This window comes from Chiloscyllium plagiosum, unplaced genomic scaffold (genome assembly GCF_037043375.1).
Source record: "Chiloscyllium plagiosum isolate Xiang-an unplaced genomic scaffold, Cpla_swu_hap1 HiC_scaffold_6, whole genome shotgun sequence".
NCBI classification, from domain to species: Eukaryota; Metazoa; Chordata; class Chondrichthyes; order Orectolobiformes; family Hemiscylliidae; genus Chiloscyllium; species Chiloscyllium plagiosum.
In genome coordinates, this window is record NW_028270144.1 from 83,845,901 (window position 1) to 83,863,123 (window position 17,223).

Below are 17,223 nucleotides of genomic sequence, written 5' to 3' on the forward strand. Positions count from 1 at the left end.
TCTCTCCACCCCCTCGGCTCACAAGCCTCATTCCTGATGAAGGACTCTTGCCCGAAACATTGATTCTCTTGCTCCTCGGATGTTGCCTGACCTGCTGTACTTTTCCAGCACCCCCACTCTCAATTCTGATCTCCAACATCTGCAGTCCTCACTTTCCCCCGGTATTAACATCAGCTGAGGTCATAACAATACAAAGTTAAACAGGAAACCTACTTTTCATTGTCACAATCTAAAATGTACTATTAGCATCTTAATGCTTTAAACTTTTTAGGTTTAAACTATATTCTCAATTTTTCTACTAGTATGTATTTCATCACAGAAGACTTACAGATCCAACTGGTTCTGAAACTCCATCAGAGTTTGGAAAATTTTGAGAGAGCTCTGAATGCATCATACTATCTGTTGCAGAATAAGTCACATCAGTGAGGGATATAGAAGATGTCACTGAAACAGAATCGGAAAAAATAAAAACAATTAATGCTGATCAACTTTGGTTGTGCCAATGTACTTGTCAACATTACTGAATTGAAAAATGTCACATAGAACAGAAGAGGTTCTTTGGCCCATCAGGTCTGTACTGTCAAAAACATAATACCACCCACACTAGTCCCACTTTCCCTCACTAAGCCCATAGTCTTTAACGATATGACACCAAGGCAAGAGTAGCTTTATTTGTCATTTCCAGCAGATGCAACTGATACCGTGAAAACGAGACAGCATTCCTCCAGGACCAAGGTACTACATAACAACACAAATTACACGAGAGTACAGTCATACACAGGGCAGCATAAAGTGCATCAGAAATGTGCAAAACACGCAATACAGCACAGGAATCCCTGACAAGACAATAGGCACAGTGGTGGATACATTACTGTGCAATGAGTATTGATCATTAATAAACCATTGTTCCTGCAGCAATTGGAAAAGTCTGCAAAGAATTGCAGATGGAATAGAGTGTGATCATACAGTGCTCAGGAGCCTGATGGCTTGGGGGAAGAAACTGTTGCACTATCTGGCCTTAAGAGACCGAATACTCTGGTATCTTTTGCCAGATGGCAGGAGAGAGAAGAGTTTGAATGAGGATGTGTGGAGTCATCTACAATGCTGTTAGGCTTGTGGATGAAGCATTTGGTGTAAATGTCTGAAATAGAGGGAAGAGAGACCCCAATGATCTTCTCAGCTGTCCTCACTATCAGTTGTAGGGTCTTCTAACCGGAGAAGGTGCAATTCCTGAACCAGGCAGTGATGCAGCTGCTCAGGGTACTCTCAGTGAACTCTTTGTAGAATATGGTGAGGATGGGGGTGGGGGGGTGGGAGATGGGCTTTCCTCAACCTACACAGAAAGTAAAGACACTGCTGGACTTTCTTGGCTACGGAGCTGGTGTTGAGGGACAGGTGAGTTTCTCCGCCAGGTGGACGCCAAGAAATTTGGTGCTCTTCACGATCTCCATGGGGGAGCCATCGATGTCCAGCAAAGAGTGGTTGCTCCATGCCCTCCTTAAATCAACAATCATCTCTTTCGTTTGCTCGTCAAAGTACTTTTTAAAAGGTTCTGAGATTTCTCGCCTCAACTCCCTCCCAGGCAGTGCATTCCAGACTCCTATCACAGAAAACCTTTCCTCAAATCCCCTCTAAACCACCTGCCTTTCACTTGAAAATTATACCCCCTTGTTGCTGACTTTTCAATTAAGGTGAACAGCTGCTTTCTATTCACCCTGTCCATCCCCGTTAATCTCATACACCACAAGAACAAGGGTAAAAACAGATCAGATTGAAGTACAGGAGCAGAGACGTCTTGCTGCAATTAAACAGTGCCTTGATGAGACCTGGAGTAATGTATGCAGCTTTGGTCTCCTTATCTGAGGCAGAATGTTTTTTCTACACAGGGAATGCTGAGAAGGTTTATCAGACTGATTTCTGAAATGGGAGGACTGACATATGAGAGATTGCATCAGTGTCAGGATTATATTTTCTGAAGTAGAGAAAAATGAGGCAGGGTTTCATAGAAACTCTAAATTCTAACAGGACTAGACAGAATTGATGCAGGAAGGATGTTCCCAATGACGACTGTGTCTAAGGATATGGGGTAAACTACTTAGGACTGAGCTATGGAGAAAATTCTTCAACCAGTGGCTGGTGAGCTGATGAATTTCGCTATCACAGAAAGCAATTGAGATCAAACAGTGTGTGATTTCAAGAAGGAGCTGGATAAAATACTTGGGCTGGAGGCTTAAAAGGATAAAGGTGGAAAAATGAGAATAGTCTTTTGAGTTGGATGATCAACCACGACCATAATGAATTGTGGAGCAGGCTCAAAGAGCCTGATGGCCTACTACTGCTCCTGTTTTCTACCTTTCTATGCTTCAGTTATACATAGCATTGGTGAGATCTCATCTGAAATACTGTGTATAGTACTGGTCTCCTTATTTCAAGATGATGAGTGTGTGTTTGTGTGTAAGTGTGTGTTTGTGCATGTGTGTGTGTGTGTGTGTAGTGTGTGTATGTGTGTGTTTGTGTGAGTATGTGTGTGTGTTTGTGTGTGTGTTTGTGTGTAAGTGTGAATAAGTGTGTATGTGTGTTTGTGTGTACTGAAGTGGTTTACTGACTATACCTAGAATGGGTGTTATTTTTTGTTAGAAAAAGTCAGATAGGCTAGGCTTGCCTCTGCTGAAATATTTGAAGAATAAAAAGGTGAATTAATTAAAACAAATAAGATTCTAAGGGATCTTGTCTGTTTGGATATAGAAAGGGCTTTTCCTCCTGTAGGAAAATCCAAAACGAAGGGGTCACTGTTAACAAAAAAAGCAAGGGATCTCCCATTCAAGACAGAAATCTGGAGCATTTCCAAATCACCACCACCACCAGCAACCCCCCCCCCCCCCAAAAAAAAGTTAGCAAAGATTTGCAGGGGTGGCAGGAATAGGAGTAATCAGATCAGTCCCGATCTTGTCATGATTAGACTGAAGAGTTGGAGAGGAACTTGCAGGTGGTGGTCCATGCATCTTCCATCCTTGTCGTTCCAAATGAAAGTCACGTGTGCGTTTGGAAAGTCCTGTCTTAGGAGCCTCGAGTTACTGCAGTACATTCTGTAGATTGTCCATTGGTGTTGGAGGGGGAGTGTCGAAAGCAGTGGATAGGGTGCCAATCAAGCAACCTGCTTTTTCCTGGATAGAGTCAAGCTTCTCCATCCTGTTGCATATGCATCCAGCCAGACAACTGGAGAGTACACAAGCACTCTTCTGGCTTGTGCCTTGCAGGTAGCAGGTAGGCATTGGGGAAACAGGAGATGAATTATGGGCTGTATAATGCCTAGCCTCTGATTTTTTCCTGTAGCCATTTATAGTCCAGTTCAGTTTTTGGTGAACGGTAAACCTCAGGACGTTGACAGTGGTTGGTTTAGCAATGGTAATGTGATTTAATGTCAAAGGGATATTGTTAGACTCACTCTGTTTGAGTTGATCATAGCCTGACACTTCTGTGGCACAAATGTCACTTGCTACTTGACAGGCCAAGTCTGGATTTGCCCAGGTCTTATTGCAAGTGGATACAAATGGTTTCAGTATTTGAGGAGTGAGAAATTGTGTTGAACACTTCACAATCATCAGCAAACATGCCTAATCTGACCTTATGATGGAGGGAAGATCATTACAAGTGAATATGTTTTAGCCTAGGACACTAATCTGAGGAACCCTGCAGTGATGTCCTAGGTTTGAGATGTTTGACCTCCAGTAACCACAACCATCATCTTTTGTGTGGGTATGACTCCAATCAGTGAAAAGTCTTCCTTGACTCTGATTTTGCTAGGACCCAGGACGCCATACTTGGTTGGCATCTCCCTTGATGTCAAGAGCAGTTATTCTCATCTAATCCCTGGTATTCAGGTCTTTCGACCCTGTTTGGACCAAGCTATATTGAGGTCAGGAGCTGAGTGGCCCTGGCAGAACCCAAACTAAAGGTTAGTGAGCAGGTTTTTCCTTTGCAAAGTTCAGCTTGTCAATGGCCCCTTCCATAATTTTGCTAATCTTTTAAAGTAGACTGATAGGATGGTAATTGGCTATGTAGGATTTATTCTGTTTTTTGTGAATAGCTCATACCTGAAAATTTTCTACATGGTCAGGTACCGTTGTAGCTGTACTGGAACAGTTGAGCTAGAGGCATAATTAATTCTGGAGCACTGCATTCTAGATACAATCCAACAAGAATCAAGTTATGCTAACAAGTTTAGCATAATTTCACTACTTCTGATACATTCGCAAATTCTCTGCCTTGAGGTTTATCCTTTGGAATTATTTGCCAAAACTCAGCAAATGATTTGTTGTTACTATGGGTAAATCACAGAGGCACACCCAGAGTCCACCTCAGCTGAAAGAAGGATTGAATTTATTGGTATTATTCTGGTCCACAAGATAGATTCTAGCCAACTAAGCTGTGGATGCTGCAAATCAGAAATAAAAATAAGTTGCTGGAAAAGCAAAAGTTCTGAGGAAGGATCACCATCCAAAATATTAACTCTGATTTCTCTTCACAGATGCTGCCAGACTTGCTGAACTTTTCCAGCAACTTCTGTTTTTGTTTTAAAATTTAACTAGTCAATCTATTGAACATTTGTAGAAATATAGATCCTAATGGTTTTGTAGCACTTTTAAATATTATACTGACTCTCCACACCACTTCTAATAATTGATTCTTCATTTTATCTAGGTCCCTTTGATGTTCCAACTACCCTGTGTTTTGTTTATTTCATTAGGTGTTGGTGATTTTTCTAATTTTACTACCACATATAACTTTACATTTATCCATGTCAAAGTTCATTTATGATTTAACTGCCAAATTTGCAAGCTTTGTCTTAGCTGTGTCTCAAGCAATCTTTGGCTCAAACTAAAGTGATTCTGGATTTAGGTTCCATTTCAGAACTTAAACACAAAAATTAAGGCAAACACTGCAGTGCCATACTGCAGTGTGAGACATGGTCAGACTTCTGTCTTTTGGATGAGACATTGAACTCATTCAGCGTCTCAGATGGATGCAAAAGAACCCATGATATCACAGCTAGCACAGGAAATATCTTTGATATTCTGGCCAGCATTTATCCCTCAATTGACATCTCAAAAACAAATTACTCGGTCATTGTCACAATGTTATTTGAGAGAGTTTGTTGCACACAAATCTTTTGCCACATTTCCTATCCTATAACAGTGACTACACTTCAAAAGTACTCCATTGGCTTAAAAACTAATTAAGAAGCTCAGTGATAGTGAAAAATGTGATAGGTGTAAATCATTTTTCCTCTAACATCATCTTGTTTTATATCACATTTTTCCACATTGCCAGCTGTATTGTGGCCTCCCATCTTGTCAGTTTGATAGCATCTATAAATTTTGATATTGTCACTTGTCCTAGGACCCTAATTCTTCATTTAATTCATGAATAGCTAGACATTCACCACAGATTCTTGTGGAACATTGCTTTTTATTTGCTTCGAATCGGAGTAACTACACACTTGTTTGAATCTCTGTCTTCTACTTTCAGCAAACTTTTTAACTAAAAAGCTTTCCTATCAGCTTATTCAGGTATAGCTGAAAATTCCAATGAACATTATCCTACCCTTGCTTCTCACTTCATATTTCTTCCTCCATTTCCTTTCCATTGTTTGTGGTCTATGATATACTGTTAATCGGGTGGAAAATTTCTCCTTTTAACTCAACACGTGCATTTTGTATCTGTCCAGTAACAGTTGAATTCTTTTTAAAACCATTTCTATAATGTTATCTTTAATTGAAATGGATATTTTATATCCCTTTCCTTAGTTCTCTTTTTCTCTTAAACGTGTTATATCCTGAAATCTTTATTTGCCAATCGTGTTCTCGATCTGGTCAGGTTTCAGTCACTTGTATTATTTTCAGATCTTCTGTGCAAATCTTTTCCTCTTGTCAATCCATTTTTGATGTTAGTTCTACTAATGTAGCTGTACCAACCGTGAAATTTACCTTCCCTCTTAGTTCCTTTTCTGTTTGTACTAGTTACTTATCATTGTATTCTCCAACTCTATTCTATCCCTGATCATTCAAGTTATCTTAATACCTTCATTTCAAGCAAAATTCACTGTTTTCACTGATTAACAGAGTTAGAAACAAAAATTTTATTATTTATGTACTTTACGAATACATTATCGAATATGTTGCATTTGACAGATACTTGCATATAGCTGTAAAACTTTGCAAATTCCAGGGTTCATAACATTTTGAATGTGTTTTACAATATTAATCCCACACATCATAGAAGTTGTAAAATTATTACAATGTTCTGTAGCAGTAAATAATTTTGTTGATATGATTACTTTATTGTTAAAGTATTTTCTACTGATTGTTAGCTGAAAAGATGTACTCACTTTCTTTCAAGCTATTTTTGGTCTCTGTAGGAGCAGAGAATTTCACAGCTTGTCCGAGTTTAATATCTCTTGGAGTAGTCTGCAACAATAAATATCATCTATCTTTACTCAAATTAAACTTCTACCAGAATATTTTGAGAAATGAGGAAAGAGCAGAAACAATGATTAATTATTTGTTTATCTTCACAGTAGAAGACACTGATTACATATCAGAAATAGATGATAACCTAGCTGTCAAAGTAAGTAAGAAAATTAAGGAAATTCACATCAGCAGAGAAAGAGTACTGGATAAACTCAAGGGTCTAAAATTGGACCTATCCCCAGACCCATAGGTCTACTTCCTGGGTTCTAAAATAATTAGCCTCAGAGATATTGTATGTAATGGGTACGATTTTCCAAAATTCACCAGATTCTGGAATCATTTGAGCAGAATGAAAGTTAGAACTAGAAACTAGGAACAGCAGTAGGCAATTCAGGCCTTTGAGCCTGCTCTGCCGTTTAATACGATCATGGCTGATCTAATGGAATTGTTAGTAATTGTGACACCATTATTCAAAAAATGAGAAAACGAGAAAACAGGGAAATACAGACCAGTCAGATTGCAGCGCTTTCTTTCAGACTATTAAGGAAGTCATAATAATGCTGTTAGAAAATCACAGCATGATCAGATAAATCAGTGATTTTTTTTTGAAAGGGAAATTGTTATTAACAAATATAATAGCATTTATTGGTCAGATAAAAGGGAACCAGCAAATGTATTGCCCTTAACTTTCCAAAAGGTATTCAATCCGGTACTAAATATACATTAAAGGTCAACACACAAGGCATTGTCGCATGGAGCTGGTAGTAATACATTAGCAAGGACAGGGGTTTATTAATTGAGAGAATCCAAATGCTTGGCCTCGATGAGGTATTCTTAAATTGACAGGATGAGCTTTGGGGAATTCTGTAAGTATCACTACTTAGCCTCAACTATTTACAATCTATAGTGATGACTCAAATAAAGATCGAATATTTAGGTTTGCCGACATACAAAGTTCAGAAATTCAAAGCTGGGTTGAGAAAGACTTTGCAGGCTGCAAAGAAATATGTACAAGCTCAGTAAGTATGCAACAAGAGGGCAGGTGCAGTTTAATGTGGGGTAGTGTACGGTTATTCATTTTGATTATAAAAATATAAAGCTATAATGGCCCAGATATACCAATTAGTTTCAAAAGCCCTATTTCCTACCCTGATTGGACAAGAAAAAAAAGTATATTTACATTTAGATCTCTTCTGGTAGGGATATTACTGACGTCTCCTGTTAAGCAATAGTGGAACCTGTCCAGGAACAGTGGAGCTAATGGTGCTGAAACCAAGGCTCCTTTCACAGCCATATTTCTGTAATTTAAATATCCACCAACTACTTTGACAGCAGCTTTGAAAGTTACAAGGACCACATAAGTTCATGAAAGCAGCTCAATACCACCTTCTCAAGGGCAATAAGGAATGAGAAATAAATGCTGGCTTAGCCAGTTTTACTCAGATGCTGTGAATGATGAAAAGGATTCACAATGTATTATTCAGCTGCCTAGGCGAAACTACAAACGTCAATACAACATACAGGTCACGTGGTGTGCAGCTTATAGTGGAACATGGAGATGAGTGCTTCCCCAACATTCCCACATTTAATGTCTACGTCATTTAGATCTAAATGCAGGAATACAATTAAGCCTTTCAACTCCTTAGCTCTGTTCCACTATTTAATTGGATCATAACTAATCTGCAGCACAATTCCACTTATTCACATTTGCTCCATATCTCAGGTATCAAACTGATGAACATGCATTGCAATGCATCTTCCTGCAACACAAACTATGCCCAAATGTCAGCATCCAAAAGCAAGTGCAACGCTGTAGTGAATCTGACAATGCTTCAATCATAGTAAGGTTTTACTTCTGAGCTTTTTAATTCCAAAACCTTTGAGGAAAAGGTCAATACTTATTAAGCTTTTTGGCTTTATATAAAAAAAAAGTTCCAATTTTTATGGTATGTGTACATATCAGCATCTTTTAAGTCCCTTTGTTCCTAGTCTTTTACCATGAAGAAAATGTTCTGATTTGCTTTTTTGTGTTCAGAAAGGATGATATCACATGGAAGTCTATTTCCTGTAGTTATGTCCAACTATTAAAGTCATTCTATTTCCTTTTATAAATTTATTCATTGATCTGAACAATTTACTGTGCTTCCTAACTTAAGGATCATCTACAAACTTGGATAGAGAGGTTTCCATTTCCTTATTCAATTAATTAATATATGCATAAAAGCCACTGCACTGGAGATGTTCAGCTTCAGAATTTTCACCATCTCTACTCTGTCTCCCATAGCTGTTCTTTTGAAGTTTTTGGATTATAATTTACAATACCGAGCCTAATATTGTTGTGGAAACTCACCATTACCTTCTCAGAGCAATTATTATGATGGGCAATAAATGTCGCCTTCTCAGGGTCCTGTATAGATAACAAATACAACTTGGTTAAAAGTTGGATGATGGTACCTGTTCAATCATGCGAGGGGTTTTCTTCATGCCAGTGTGTGCAGATCTGCCTCTATCTTTCTGACCATTTGGTCGAACCTATTGTAAAAATACTAAGATCAGTACGCCAACCAGAAAATTACAAGTTTGCTCTCAATTCTACAAAACATTCTACAGGAAATGCTAATATTTATGGAATTACAAAATTAATTTCTCTATTTTGCACAACTGTAGGGAAAGCAATTGTGAATTATTTTTCAATGACTTTGCTCAAAAAGTAGTCTGAAATCTGGAGCATGATTGTGATATTAATTCCTACCAAAATGTTGATTAATTTAGGCTATTCCATTTAGGCTATTATTCATGTGCTTCTTGTTGCCAGAGTTTCTAATTTGAAAAATGTGTTGCTGGAAAAGCGCAGCAGGTCAGGCAGCATCCAAGGAGCAGGAGAATCGACGTTTTGGGCATAAGCCCTCCTTCAGGAATCTTATGCCCGAAGCGTCGATTCTCCTGTTCTTTGGATGCTGCCTGGCCTGCTGCGCTTTTCCAGCAACACATTTTTCAGCTCTGATCTCCAGCATCTACAGTCCTCACTTTCTCCAGAGTTTCTAATTTGTCATGATTGATATTGTGGGCCTTCATTTCTCTTTTGATAATAGCCTTGACTAAGAGTTTTGGGTACATATTGGTATCTTGACATAAGGGGTTTGTTTGATCAGTTAACAAACTAAATATAGTTTTTGTGGGGGTGCAGAAGAGAAGAGAAAAAAAAAGGCATATAACATTTTAAGGAGAATTTGCATCAGTAATGAGGCACACAATATAGAAAGTTGAATTGCATGATCCACTGTACATTCCCTACAGTTATATTTAGATGGAACTATTCTCACTTGCCACAGTGTTAAACTGGAAGCCACACCTGAGAGTTTATGATTTGAGATGATGAAAGAAATCTGGGTGCAAGTATCATAAAATATACTGATTTAAGAGTGACCAAAAACAGTGCTTCAGAATTAAGGTATAAACATTACATTAGACAGCACACAGCAAGATCTAATATATAATTAATGAATTTCCTGTGACTTTGTTCATAGATGAGTATGCTTAATTCTTACATGTGTACTCTTCATTTCTACGTTCATACTACTGAGTTCTACACTAATTACATTTGAAAATGTTGACATAGGAAAGCCGATGGAATCTATAAAAATAATTTTATGAACTCTATAGTTCTGAAAATTCATATATTTAAACTGATAAGAAGTTTGTATTTCAAAGTAATTTGCGAAAATCTTTATCAGCTGGAAATTAAGAAACAGAAATGACAATACTAATTCAACAGGAAAGCCTTTTCTGATTATCATTTAAAGAAAAGGAAGAGTAAAGAAAAGGATTTTAATTGGACATTCTCGGTTTTAAACAGTACGTGCATAGTACCACAACTGTCTGGGTAGAAACGTAATATGTGAAAATGCTGTCACACCCAAAGTATACTACCCAAGCTTACTGCTAATTCTGTTTTGTTTAAATGTGGAGATGTGCTCTCTATTTTTTTTTCAATTACTGCTTCAGCTTTCTTCCAAGTTTCCAACCGAAGTCTTTCCATAACGTTAACTTCATCTCTAAGCTCTTTGTTCTCCTTTGTCAGTGTCTCAATCTGGTTTCGAAGTCTTGCATGAATACTTGACCACCTTAATTCTTTTCGTTTTAGTTCTTCCTGCAAGTCAACAATCTGCTGTTTCAGTGCCTATGAAGAAAGAAACAAAGTTCTAAAAGCATATGAAAAATAACTGGACATCACTATTATAATTAAAGTATTTCAGAGAACATAAGCCAGTAGATCCAGCCAGATGTTAAAGTGTTTTGTTCAAGCCTCTTCCCATAAATTCTTACTTAAATTTACAAGCATAATCTTTTAGGCTCTTCTCCTACATGTCACCACACATGTGGTGTGCAGCTCATAGTGGAACATGGAGATCACTGCCTCTCCAACATTCCCACACTTAATGTCTACACCACGTGTTTCAGATTATAGGAATTTGACGTCCTATATCTGACTTCTCCTAGATCCACCTATACTATTTGCCTCAGCTATTCCATATAGCAAGTCCACACATTCATTTGGTAAAGAAAGAAATTCCTTCTAAATTCCCATACAGTCTTTGTCTAATAGATACAACTGGCTCTTCCATTTGTTGAAATGATGCCCCAGTCACAATACATGACTGGTTTTAAGCTGTCAATTTCAGTTCTTCACCTTGAGCTTTCTGACTTCAATCTCCTGGAGCGTTATAATGGAGCTTAATGCCAAGCTCAAGGAACGGCACCTCATCTTTCAACAGTGCACTCATGATCTTCTGGTCTCAACATAATTCCAACAATCCTTGCCAACAATGTCTTTTCACAATTTTTTCTCATGTTCTTTGCCATTTTCCCCTCTCTTCTTTTTCATTTCCTCCATTCAAACTATTACCGGGCTTCTACTGTGTCATTCAGCCCCATTGCATTAACGACAAACAAAATACAGTATTTCCAACTTTTCACTGGTCTGACAAAATGTCTCAGACTTCTCTAATCACAAATTCAACTAGACTTGCCAAATATTTCCAGCACGTTCAGTTTATAATTATCAGATTTTCAGTATTTGCGAAATTCATATCTCCATCTATTATAAAGCTAATAATGCTTTTTAGCAACACTTAGAGTCAAAGAGTCACAGAGATGTACAGCACGGAAGCAGACCCTTCCAGCAAACCCATCCATGCTGATCAGATATCCTAACGTATCTAGTCCCATTTGCAAACACCTGGCCCATATCCCTTGAAACCTTCTTATTCATAAACCCATCCAGATGTCTTTTAAATGTTACAATTGTAACAGCCTCCACCACTTCCTCTGGCAGCTCATTCCATACACATACCAACCTCTGCGTGAAAACGTTGCCCCTCAGGACTCTTTTATATCTTTCCCCTCTCACCCTAAATCTATGCTCTCTAGTTCTGCACTCCCCAACCTCGGGAAAAGACTTTGTATCCTATCCATGCCTCTCATGATTTTATAAACCTCTATAAGGTCACCCCTCAGCCTTCGACACTACAGAGTAAACAGCCCCAGCCTATTCAGCCTCTCCCGATAGCTCAAATCCTCCAACCACGGCAACATCCTTTTCAGTCTTTTCTGAACCCTTTCAAGTTTCACAACGTCCTTCTGATATGAAGGAGACCAGAACTGCATGCAATATTTCAAAAGTGGCCTAACCAGCATCCTGTACTCTGCAACAAGACCTCTCAACTCCTAAACTCAATGCTCTAACCAATAAAGGAAAGCATACCAAACACCTTCATCACTATCCTATCTACCTACAACTCTACTTTCAAGGAACTATGAACCTGCACTCCAAGGTCTCTTTGTTCAGCAACACTCCCTAGGATCTTGCCATTAAGTGTATAAGTCCTGCTAAGATTTGCTTTCCCAAAATGTAGCTCCTCGCATTTATCTGTAATAAACTCCATCTGCCACTCCTCAGCCCATTGGCCCATCTGATCAAGATCCCCTTGTCATCGGAGGTAAACTTCTTCTCTGTCTGCTCCACCTCCACTTTTGGTGTCACCTGCAAACTTACTAACTGTACCTCCTATGTTCATATCCAAATCATTTATATAAATGACAAAAAGTAGTGGGTGCAGTACCGATCCTTGTGGCATACTACTGGTCACAGACCTCCAGTCTGAAAAACAACCCTCCACTACCACCCTCCATCTTCTACCTTTGAGCCAGTTCTAGATCTAAATGGCTAGTTCTCCCTGTATTCCATGAGATCTAACCTTGCTAACAAGTCTCCCATGGGGAATGTTGTTGAACGCTTTACTGAAGTCCACATAGATCACTTCCACTGCTCTGCCCTCTCAAACCTCTGTTACTTTTTCAAAAAACTCAATCAAGTTTGTGAGACATGATTTCCCACACATAAAGCTGTGTTGACAATCCCTAATCAGTCTTTACCTTTCCAAATAAGTGTGCATCCTGTCCCTCAGGATTTCCTCCAACAACTTGCCCACCACCACCATCAGGCTCACTGGTCTATAGTTCCCTGGCTTGTTCTTATCACGTTTCTTAAATAATAGTACGTTAGCCAACCTCCAGTCTTCTGGCGCCTCACCTGTGACTATCAATGATACAAATATCACAGCTAGGGACCCAGCAATCACTTCCCTACTTTCCAAGAGAGTTCTGGGGTACACCTGATCAGGTCCTGGGGATTTATCCACCTTTATGCATTTCAAGACATCCAGCACTTCCTCCTCTGTAATATGTACATTTTTCAAGATGTCACCATCTATTTCCCAACATTCTATATCTCCCATGTCTTCCTCCACAGTAAACACTGTTGCAAAATACTCATTTGTATCTGCCCCATTTCCACACAAAGACTGCCTTGCTGATCTTGGAGGGGCCCTATTCGCTCCCTAGTTACCTTTTTGTCCTTAATGTACTTGTAAAAAAGCCCTCTGGATTCTCCTTAACCCTATTTGCCAAGGCTATCTCATGTCCCCTTTTTGCCCTCCTGATTTCTCTCTTAAGTATACTCATACTGCCTTTATGCTCTAAGGATTCACTCGATCTCTCCTGTTTATACCTGACATATGCTTCCTTTTTCTTAACCAAATCCTCAATTTCTCCAGTCATCCAGCATTCCCTACACCTACCAGCCTTTCCTTTCACCCCAACAGGAATATACTGTCTCTGGACTCTCATTATCTCATTTCTGAAGGGTTCCCATTTACCTGCAAACATCTGCACCCAATTGGCTTTTGAAAGTTCTTAGCTAATACCATCAAAATTGGCCTTTCTCCAATTTAGAACTTCTACTTTTAGATCTGGACTATCCTTTTCCATCACTATTTTAAAACTAATAGAATTACGGTCGCTGGCCCCAAAGTGCTCCCCCACTGACAACTCAGTCACCTGCCCTGCCTTGTTTCCCAAGAGTTGGTCAGGTTTTGCACCTTCTCTAGTAGGTACATTCATGGGATGACTTTGCTAGAGGTACGATGGTACTTTTGGGGGGGGGGGGGATGATTTACCACGGTTAAGCAATGGGCCACAGGGCTCTGGCCTGGAGGCTGTTTCTGTTGCTCAGAAGGGAAGGGTGAAGAGTCACAGAGCATTAGTCATTGGGGATTCCATAGTTAGGGGGACAGGTAGGAGGTTCTGTGGGAACGAAAGAGACTCTCAGTTGGGGTGTTGCCTCCCAGGTGCCAGAATTCGTGATGTATCCAATTGTGTTTTGGGGATCCTTGAGGGGGAGAGGGAGCAGCCCAAGTCATGGTCCACATAGGCACCAAAGACATAGGTAGGAAGAGAGATGGGGATTTGCAGCAGAAATTCAGGGAGCTAGTGTGGAAGCTTAGTGGTACAACAATCAGAGTTATTATCTCTAGTTTGTTGCACATGCCATGTGCTAGCAAGGGGAGGAATAGGGAGAGAGAGGAGTTAACACGTGGCTACAGGGATGGTGCAGGAGGGTGGGTTTTGGATTCCTGGGTCAGGTGGGACCCCTACAAACAGGATAATCTTCACCTGAACTAGAAGCTTACCAATATCCTGGTGGGAAATTTGCTAATGCTCTTCGGGAGAGTTTAAACTAATTCAGCAGAGGGGTGGGAACCTAAACGGTAGTTCGAATATACAGGAGATTGAGATTAGTGAAATCAAAACTAAGACTTCCAGATCACAAGAAGGCACCAACATGCAAGAAGTTGGTTTGAAGTGTGTCTACTTCAACGCTCGAAGCATCCGGAATAAGGTGGATGAACTTGCAGCATGGGTAGGTACCTGGGATTTTGATGTTGTGGCCATTTCAGAGGCGTGGGTAGAGCAGGGACAGGAATGGTTATTGCAGGTTCTGGGATTTAGATGTTTCAGTAAGAACAGAGAAAATGGTAAGAGAGGGGGTGATGTGGCACTGTTAGTCAAAGACAGTATTACGGTTGCAGAAAGGACATTTGAGGACCCATCTACTGACGTGGAATGGGCTGAGATTAGAAACAGGAAAGAAGTTACCCTGTTGGAAATCTTCTATAGGCCTCCAAATAGTTCCAGAGATGTAGAGGATAGGATAGCAAAGATGATCTTTGATAGGAGCGAGAGTAACAGGGTAGTTGTTATGGGGGACATTAACTTTCCAAATATTGACTGGGAATACTATAGTTCAAATACTTTAAATGGCTCAGTTTTTGTCCAATGCGTGCAGGTGGGTTTCCTGACAAAGTATGTAGACAGGCAAACAAGGGGCGAGGCCACATTGGATTTGGTACTGGATAATGAAATCGGCCAGGTGTTACATTAAGTTAAGTAAGCACTTTGGTGATTGTGACCACCATTATTTTAGTGATGGAAAGGGATAGGTATATACCGTAGGGTAAGAGCTATAGCTGGTGGAAAGGCTGTGATTAGGCAAAATTTAGGATGCATTTGATGGGGAAGGAAACTGCAGGGGGTAGACACATTTGAAAAGTGGACCTTATTCAAGGACCAGATACTGCAATACCTTGATAAGTATGTACCGGTCAGGCAGGGAGGAAGTTGTCGAGTGTGAGAGCCGTGGTTTACAAAAGAAGTTGAATCTCTTGTCAAGAGGAAGATGGCGGCTTATGCTAGGATGAAATGTCATGGCTCAGTTCGGACGCTTGAGAGTTACAAGTTAGTCAGGAAAGACCTAAAGAACAAACTAATAAGAGTCAGGAGGGGACATGAGAAGTCATTGGCGGATAGGATCAAGGAAAGCCCCAAGGCTTTCTATAGATATACCAGGATTTTTTTTAAAAATGACTAGACTAAGATTAGGGCCAATCAAGCATAGTGTGCGTGGAGTCAGAGGAGATAGGGGAAGCACTAAATGAACACTTTTTGTCAGTATTCACACAAGAAAAAGACAACGTGGTCAAGGAAAATATTGTGATACAGGCTACTAGACCAAATGGGATTGAGGTGATAAGGAGATGTTGTTAGCAATTCTGGAAAGTGTAAAAATAGATACAGCCCCTTGGCCAGATGGGATTTATCCTAGAATTCTCTGGTAAGCCAGGGAGGAGATTGCCGAGCCTTTGGCTTTGATTTTTATGTCGTCATTGTCTATAGTGCCAGAAGACTGGAGGATAGCAAACGTTGTTCGCTTGTTCAAGGGGAGTAGAGACAACCTTAGAAATTATAGACCTGTGAGCCTTACTTCGGTTGTGAGTAATGAGTTGGAAAAGGTTAGAAGAGATAGGATTTATAATCATCTAGAAAGGAATAAGTTTGATTAGGGATGATCAACACGGTTTTGTAAAGGATAGGTCGTACCTCACAAACCTTATTGAGTTCTTTCAGAAAATGACCAAACTGGTGGAGGAGGTTAAAGCAGTTGATGTGGTGTATATGGATTTCAGTAAGGCGTTTGATAAAGTTGAAGAGAAAATGAGGTCTGCAGATGCTGGAGATCAGAGATGGAAATGTGTTGCTGGAGAAGCGCAGCAGGTCAGGCAGCATCTAGGGAACAGGAGAATCGACGTTTCGGGCATTAGCCCTTCTTCAGTTTGATAAAGTTCCCCATGGTAGGCTATTGCACAAAATACGAAGGCATGGGATTGAGGGTGATTTAGAGGTTTGGATCAGAAATTGGCAGCTGAAAGAAGACAGAGGGTGGTGTTGATGGGAAATATTCATCCTGGAGTTCAGTTACTAGTAGGGTACCGCAAGGATCGGTTTTGGATCCATTGTTGTTTGTCATTTTTATAAATGACCTGGATGAGAGCATTGAACGAAGGGTTAGTAAATTTGCGGAAGACATGAAGGTCAGTCGAGTTGTGGAAGTGACGAAGGATGTTGTAGGCTGCAGAGCTGGGCTGAGAGGTGGCAAATGGAGTTTAATGCGGAAAAGTACAAGGTCATTCACTTTGGAAGGGGTAACAGAATGCAAAATACTGGGGTAATGGTAGGTGAGCAGAGAAATCTTGGTGTCCAGGTACATAGATCCTTGAAAGTCACCACTTAGGTTGTTTAGAAGGTTTTTATTTGTCGAGAGATTGAGTTTTGGAACCATGAGATCATACTGCAGCTGTACTATGGTGCGGCCACATTTGAAGTATTGCACGCAGTTCTGGACGCCACATTATAGGCAGGATGTGGAAGCTTTGGAAAGGGTTCAGAAGAGATTTACTAGGATGTTGCCTGCTATGGAGGGAAGGTCTTACGAGGAAAGGCTGAGGGACCTGAGGCTGTTTTCATTAGAGAGAGGAAGGTTGAGAGGTGACTTAATTGAGACATATAAGATAATCAG

General features: G+C 39.9%; 1 protein-coding gene across 1 annotated transcript in view; it reads right to left on the reverse strand.

The window, feature by feature from the left end:
* Nucleotides 1–17,223, reverse strand: part of cpap (centrosome assembly and centriole elongation protein) — a 96,273-nt gene that overhangs the window by 22,201 nt on the left and 56,849 nt on the right. The window contains exons 10-13 of the mRNA XM_043691877.2: nt 10,411–10,650; nt 8,925–9,002; nt 6,389–6,467; nt 329–444 (exon numbers count right to left, since the gene is read on the reverse strand). Of these exons, the coding sequence (XP_043547812.2) occupies nt 329–444; nt 6,389–6,467; nt 8,925–9,002; nt 10,411–10,650 (513 nt within the window). The remainder of the gene's footprint in view (nt 1–328; nt 445–6,388; nt 6,468–8,924; nt 9,003–10,410; nt 10,651–17,223) is intronic.